Source organism: Nicotiana attenuata, unplaced genomic scaffold (genome assembly GCF_001879085.1).
Source record: "Nicotiana attenuata strain UT unplaced genomic scaffold, NIATTr2, whole genome shotgun sequence".
In the NCBI taxonomy this organism is placed as follows: Eukaryota; Viridiplantae; Streptophyta; class Magnoliopsida; order Solanales; family Solanaceae; genus Nicotiana; species Nicotiana attenuata.
In genome coordinates this window covers 27306-35268 of record NW_017676272.1, presented here as the reverse complement: position 1 = coordinate 35268, position 7963 = coordinate 27306, and the positions used below count along the sequence as shown (strand labels likewise).

The 7963-nt window shown below is 35.7% G+C and overlaps 1 protein-coding gene across 1 annotated transcript; it reads left to right on the top strand.

Moving 5' to 3' along the window:
• The first annotated feature begins 484 nt into the window (after positions 1–484).
• Positions 485–5946, top strand: LOC109220891 (inactive receptor-like serine/threonine-protein kinase At2g40270). Its single transcript, XM_019385361.1, has 9 exons — positions 485–1027; positions 1173–1308; positions 1868–1939; positions 2060–2194; positions 2276–2416; positions 2947–3410; positions 3658–3848; positions 3936–4068; positions 5193–5946. Exons 1-9 carry the CDS (start codon positions 922–924, stop codon positions 5756–5758), a joined length of 1944 nt encoding a protein of 647 aa, XP_019240906.1. The 5' UTR covers positions 485–921; the 3' UTR covers positions 5759–5946.
• The last annotated feature ends 2017 nt before the right edge of the window (positions 5947–7963 follow it).

Here is a 7963-nt window from a genome sequence, read left to right as displayed (position 1 = left end):
TCCCTAAAAACCAAAGTACACTGCGTCGACTTTCTGAAAGTTTAGAGTAGAAGAAGAAGTAGGCTACTAGTATTGAAAAGTAAACCCAACTCTTTCTCTTTCTATTCATGAGCAAGACAATCCCATTTGTTTGGCTTTAAAGTTGTTGATGCACTTTGTAAGCGATAAAACAATCAGAAAATAGAGGAAGGGTAAATCGTAATCAAATATAATAATCCTAGAGATGCAAAGATGATAATGTTTGTTATAGATCCCGTGTTAGAAGGATAACAATGTATGTTCATAAGATATATTAATCGGAAGTAGAGATATAGAGAGAAAGATAGAAAATGAGAGAGTTGTATTAGATCAGATAGCCCCCTCTACAATGTGGGGGTCTCCTTTATATAATAGAAGACCTTCCTCGAAAGAATCAAAAAGTTACAGAGATAGGTAACGTCTTTTTAGTGTAGACGCTGAGTTCTAAACGACGCCGCTTTCGTCCTCACGGCCGAGTCGTACCCGCTACGTTGGTCGGCGTACACTCATTGGGCGCGCCCGCTGGCGTAGAGATATCGAGGGTTAAATTTGACCCTATACACCATTTTACCACTTGGTGGGGTTAACACAGTGAATTTTCGCTTGTTTGTTAAGTCAATCCCATTTTACCTTTTGGTTTTATGTTTGTTGTATACGCGTTTGTCAAACAAACTCGTTTTCTGGTCTTAATCTATCCATTCATTCCTTATCTCTTTGTCTGTTTTCTCTCTCCGTCCGACGGATTTTATTTACTGTGTTTATTCAATTTCTGGGTTCTGATGAGTTTAACTTTAAAGTTGGTGGCTTTTACGGAGTCAACTTGGCTTGTGAATTTAACTGTTTTTGTGCTTTAAGGGTTGATATCACTAGTTTTGGTAAAAGAAGAAATTTTGGGTTTGAGAAATGAATGAGCGCTGGAAATTCAGTAAGCATGGTTTGTTGGTTTTTGCTGTGTTCTTGTGTTTTGTGTATCAGAAATTGAGTTTCTGTTGGTCCCTCAACGATGAAGGTATGAGCTTTTCTTTGATTATTTACTATTTTTAGATTTATTTTATTGGAGAGTGGCAGTTAAAAAGTTGTGATTTAGCTTCAAGATTGAGTCTTTACTTCTTTTGGGCTTGGTATAAAATGAATGTTATAACTTGTTCTTTCAGGTTTGGCACTGCTGAGATTTAGAGAGAGAGTGGAGAATGACCCATTTGGGGCTTTGTCGAATTGGAAAGACGATGAAATGGAAAATCCGTGTTCTTGGTTTGGAGTTGGGTGCTTTAATGGAAATGTTGTGGCTCTGTAAGTTACTTAAATTGCCTGCAATTGTGGGATTCCTTGTATGATGCCTTTCTGTTGGTATTTGTTTCTATAAATCCTCTTATAAGAATTTTGGCACCAATTTTTATAAGAATTTTGTATATAGAGTAGCTAAATACCATTCAATTTGATTTTTGTTACTCAATAGCTTGAGAGGCTAAGGACAATCTTATGCTTTACAATGATCAAGATAATTACTTAGGCTCGACAATGGATACAAATAAAGTCTAAATTCAATAGTGTTCTTGATTCTATATTTCTAGGAGTTAACACAGGACTCAAGTTCTGTAAAAGGTGTAATTATATCATAGTTGGAATATATTCATCCCTAGCTAACTGTAGAAACACCTTTGACTATGTCCATTTTCGTGAATGCATTGGATTTCATACACAATGTCTCCATTTATTATCATGTAGTATATAATTTTCAAGACAGAGTAAGTAGCGTACGTGTCTAAATTGAATAGGCTACTGTAGAAATAGCCATGGTATTGATGTTCCTTTGGGTTTAACTAATCTGTGTTTTGAAAACTACTCACAGGGACTTGAAAGATCTTCATCTCTGTGGTACTCTAGCTCCTGATCTCGTGCGCTTGGTTCACTTGAGGATTATGTATGTGCATATTTAGCTAGATGATTTTTCGTTGGTCTAGTTGCTGTCATTATGAATCATAAACTTAAGTCTTCTTTGCTTTACAAGATAATTTACAACTCACTGGAGACTTCTTTGCAGAATTTTACGTAACAACTCCTTTTCTGGGGTCATACCCGATGAGATTGCAAAGCTAAAAAAGTTGGAGATTCTGGACCTTGGATATAATAACTTTAGTCAGCCGCTGCCTTCTGACTTTTGCAATAATCCCTCTCTGTGAGTTCAGACAGACATGGTGTCAACTTCTTTTAATTTCACCTCCTTGTTCCCTTACTCACAGAGTTACACGTAATGCAGTTTATTAGACAGCAATGAGCTGTTTAGCCACGTATTTTCTGGAACTGATAGGCTTCAAATGGTCCCAGATGTTCAAGCAAATAACAACCACTTTCCCGGAGCCCAACCTATGTCACCTACCAATGGGAAATTGATATTAAGGTATGCATCTTTCAATCAAATAAATATGTATATTTTTTTAGAGTAATCCTAGCAACTTAAGTATTCAACATAGTAATTGTAAAGTGACTTGAATGATTAAGAGATTCCATTGTTGGAATGCATATTCGTGAAATAAGTCTACATGTGTAGCAATTCATTGCTTGTTCTCTCTCCCCCCCCCCCCCCCCCCCCCCGAAATCTTTGCAAAGAAGTTTACAAGTCCTATCAATTTTCCTTGTCTTCTAATTGTCTTGAGTTCTCTTTTGGTTGGCCTTTACATTGAACGTCTCTAATTTCCCCTTAATACCCTGATAGCTAATTGTTAAGAACATTTCAATTCATGTTTTCATAAACAGTGTTCTATTTTTTTACCGATATTTCTGAAGAGATAAACTGGTAATTTTTTCTTTTTCTTTTTTCTTGGGATAATTCACCTTGTTTTCAATCAGGCCTTGCTCTAACTTCTTTATAGGTATATACTTCTTTGGTAGCAACATATGTAGTTATAATGAAATTTAAATAATGTGCAGGAGTACAACAGAACTTGGAGATGTAGCTGGAAGAAAATTACTACAAGTGTCATCTTTTCCTCCCCTGAATAACTTCTGGAAGCAATTTCAGCCGGTTTTAGCTCCTCCTGAAGTTGGTGTCAAGAACAATGCGCCTTCATCCTCCCCATCTCCAGCTCCAAGTCCTTCTCTTTCCCCATCTCCTACACCGTCAATTACTGCTAAACCTCACCTGGCTCCTTCACCAACATCCTCCTCTTCTTCTTCTCCATCTTCACTTCCCAGTCCTGCAGAGAACCCAAGTGGACTTGAAAATTCCAGACGAAGTCATCATCGAGTTATAATATTGTCTGCAGCTATAGGAGGTCCCATTCTACTGCTCATATTGATAACTGGCGCAATCTTCTTTCGAAGCAACAAAATAGCTGTTGTAAAACCTTGGGCCACTGGTTTGAGTGGTCAGTTGCAGAGAGCATTTGTTACTGGTAATTTTCTATCTATCAATAAATGAATAGTACATCTATTTGTAGAAAATGGCTGTCTTAAAAATCAGACACATATAATGGAAGCTTATATGGGCATATGAACTTGGTATAAGCTTCTTTTTCAATTGATAATAATCTTTGACCTTTTCCCATTTTTTCTTTTTGATATCTCAAAATTTATTTATCAATATGAGCAAATACTCTAAAGATAGACAGCTGAGTTTTATCATTCTTATTATGTAAACAGGCGTGCCAAAGCTGAAGAGATCAGAGCTTGAAGCAGCCTGTGAAGATTTCAGCAATGTAATCGGTTCCTCATCTGTTTGCACACTATATAAAGGCACATTATCTAGTGGAGTTGAGATAGCTGTGATCTCTCGTACAGTGGAATCTGCTAAGGATTGGTCTAAAGATATGGAAGCCCAATTCAGGAAAAAGGTGTTTTAAGTCATCCAGTTGGATTTTTACATCTCATTTCTTTCAATTTATTGAGTTTCTAAATGATTTTCTCCCTGCTTTTACCAGATTGATACAATGTCAAAAGTCAATCACAAGAACTTTGTCAGCCTCCTCGGTTATTGCGAAGAAGAGGAGCCATTTACCAGAATGATGGTTTTTGAGTATGCTCCTAATGGGACGCTCTTTGAACATCTGCATAGTAAGTTTCTTATTCTCATGGGGTAGCCGTTGTGATCTACTCAATATTGTTCTCCAACTCTTCTCATCTCCTTGATTGAAATGTTTAGGCAATACTTTTATATAGCGGGTAAAAACTTACTCGCACCTGGTGTTTACACAACCCATATTTATTTACCATTGTTAAGTGATAAATTGACATTGGTTCAATGATAACAGTGTCTGTGAAAACACATCTTGTGTATTCATTGGGGTGGTGTAAATATCAGGTGTGGCCAAGTTTGTTTCCCCTACCTAGCTTATGGTGTTTGTTCTTTGGTCTCATGTTGATAATTTATGTCTGTAATTGGAGAAGTAACCATTTTCGCATTAGCCTCATAAGATATTTGACCATTGTACTTCAAATGCTCTCGCTTATTAACTCGAAAAGTCATTGATTCTGAGCAGAATGTTCACACCTGTACAAGTTATCTTTGGTATTCACTTTATCTGCTCTTTTTACAATGTATCTATCTTTCCATGTGATAAACAACAACCATTTTGATGTGATTGAAATATCTCATGTTTGCGCTAGATGTTTCTTGTGCCATGTGACGAATTACAACTCTTAGATGTAACTGAAATGCCTACTGCTTATGCCTTTTTTTTTTAACAACCATTTGATGTGATTGAAATATCTCATGTTTGCGCTAGATGTTTCTTGTGCCATGTGACGAATTACAACTCTTAGATGTAACTGAAATGCCTACTGCTTATGCCTTCTTTTTTTTTTTTTAACAATTGCAACGGACTGAAAATTTTAAGGGGAGTGGAGAATGAAAGGAAATAACTGGTCAAGGTCTTCGGTGAATTAGCATTGAAAAAACATTGTTTTTTTTTGGTTTCTGTGTAATTAGAGCTCTTACGCTGTAACAGCCCAGCCTGCTAGTGATATTGTCCGCTCTGGCCTGGGCCCTCATGGGGTTTAAAACGCGTCACTAGGATTTAAGGCTTGTTAACTTATATACCCAGCATCCCTCTTGTGTTTTGCCGATGTGGGATTCTGTCTAAAGTCTGAGGTGTTACATACGCTCTTGAACGTATTTGTGAAATTTTTTTATCTGCCTCTACAATGACTACTTTATTTTAACTGGCTCTTCCTTGCAGTAAGGGAAGCTGAACACTTGGACTGGGGAATGCGAATGAGGATAGCAATGGGCATGACATACTGCCTTGAGCATATGCACAATTTATCGCCATCTTTACCCCATAAAAACTTGACTTCCTCCGCCGTGTACCTCACAGAGGACTATGCAGCCAAAATATCGGATTTTGGGTTCTGGAACGAGACAGCTGCAGCTGAAACGGGGTTGAGTCCAGAAAGTAATGTTTACAGCTTTGGTGTCATTTTATTTGAGATGATGACCGGTAGGCTGCCTTACTCGGCAAACAGCGGCTCTCTTGATGACTGGGCAGCAGACTATCTAAGGGAAGGACAAACCCTGAGGGAAATGGTGGATCCAACTTTAAATTCTTTCCAAGAGGAGCAGCTAGAGAGAATAGCTGATGTGATTAGAATGTGTGTACATCCTGAGCCAAGACAACGACCGACGATGAGAGAGGTTTCGGGCAGATTGAGAGAGATAACAGGTATAGGACCAGATGGGGCAATCCCAAGACTCTCTCCTCTATGGTGGGCTGAGCTTGAGATTATATCAACAGAGGCTTGTTAATATGCATAGGCACCATAAAATTGCCTTTAGATGGTAATCAATATAGAAGCTGTATATATAAAGTTGGAAAATCTTTTTCCATTCTTTTTCTTCTTCTTTTGGGTGGATCAGAAAAGCAGATGGAGAAGTTTTTGTTTGTGTACAAAAAGGAAAATTAATTTTTACGTGTCAAGATTTGCTTTCTTGAAGGTTTGGGATCAATTCTATTTCTTATCAATAGACCAAATGGACAAAATGAACAACCACAAGAACATATATGAAATCCCTCATTTTGGAGAATTTCAAGAACAACAATAATAAGTAAGGGCATCACGCTAACCGATTTGAACTGAGTGTTGTATATTTCACTTTTTTTTCCTCAACTGTTTTTCAAGTCATATTTTGTGTGTTTTAAACAACACATATATACATGATATTCGTGGTGAAGCTTTTTAGTTCTAGTAAACAGAAATCCATATCCAACTTTATGCCCCTTGAAATAGCAGTCAATTTCGAATAGTTACGGTAACAAAATCACCTTGAGTCAATTATTCAGGCACCAAGATGTTAAACCAAATGAACTTGTCCTTGCACCAAGATGTTAAACCAAATGAACTTGTCCTTGAAAAAGAGAAAGAATTGGCACGGGAGAAGATAACTTAACAGATTGGTAATTTGTCATGAATCATGATAATACAGTAAGTGGAGGTACGTGCAAGCTAGTCCGGATACCTCTCTCTATCTATATCTATTTATTTATATCTATATTTATATTTATATTTATTTATTATAAAAGCACGAATGTTAAAACGCTAAATGTTGAGCGACTAAAATATCCCTAAAATATTGATAGACTTTTATACCCTTTGAAAAGAGAATTAAGCTCCATTCTATGTTGGATAAAATTATAATCTCTATTAGTATTTTAATATTAGATGAACTAATGTTTAAGATTTTCAAGTTGGCTAAGAATTCGTCACTTTCAGTCTCCTACCAAAACTTTATTTTTGAGTTTCAATAATAAATACTTAATCTACTTTAGAAAAACTATTATCATTAAGTTTTGTGACCTATATCAACTAAATTACTTATTGATAGGAGAGATGCCTCATGTTCCGTTTAGAATTTAAGGCGATGTAGTGCACCAATTCTATTTGAATTGCAATTGGATAATATTTGGTTTGCTTCGATTTGTAGTGACATTGTAACTCTTCCATCTTGGGAGTTTGAATCAACTTTGGGACAACCTATTGTAACTTAGATTCCAAGTCAAAACGCCAGGTGCTCCAATGTTTCTATAAAGAGACTCTTTTCACGGATTACAAGCCATGAAATTTAAGTGCCTGATTTTTTGAATTGATAATGATAATAAACCGTGGTAGATCAACAAATCCTAGGAGATATTACTTCATATATTTTTTAAACCTACAACCATATTCTTATAACGTTAGAAGAAGTTTGTCTTTATTCGCAATGTCCAGTTCGAAATTTTTACTTTGTTGTTTCATAACTGTTTTATGTGTTCTAATCAAATATCATTAAAAATCAAAATAAATATTATTTCCCCTACATCTCTTTTTTTCTTTTTTTCTTTCGGTTGTTGCTTATTTACTTTATATGTGTGTCACGATTAATCGTTCAAAATAAATTTCAGAATTTTTTTTATTGAAAAGTACTTTAACATACCCAATCAAGATTTATATTTGGAATGTTCCAATTTTACCTTTGTCCGTGCAATTTTATTATTTATCATACCAGTCTATCACTTTTTTTGGTCTAAATCCATGTATTAATTTTTATAAGATGAAGACAAAACATACTATCGCTTTAGGTACATATTCTCTACCAATTATCATGGGGGACATCGTGCAACGCACATTCGTAGAGACTAGTTATTATAAAAGTACGAATATTTAGAAGCTAAATGTTGAGCGACAAAAATATCCTCAAAATATCAACAGACTTTTTTGCCCTTAAAGTTAAATTTTTTTTTTTCATGAAACAATTTAATATTGGATATAACTGTCATATCGAGTAGAAACTCAATCCTTTGAATAAGAAGAATTCTATGCTATATCGGATACAAAGATAGAGTAACCTATGTTGAATAGATTACAAAGCAACGAACTAAGCTCCAAGCGGTTTGGAATTGCAAACACCGTTCAACTTCAAATTATTTCTTTATAGATATTATTTGGTATTGGATAGAATTGTAATATTAAGGAG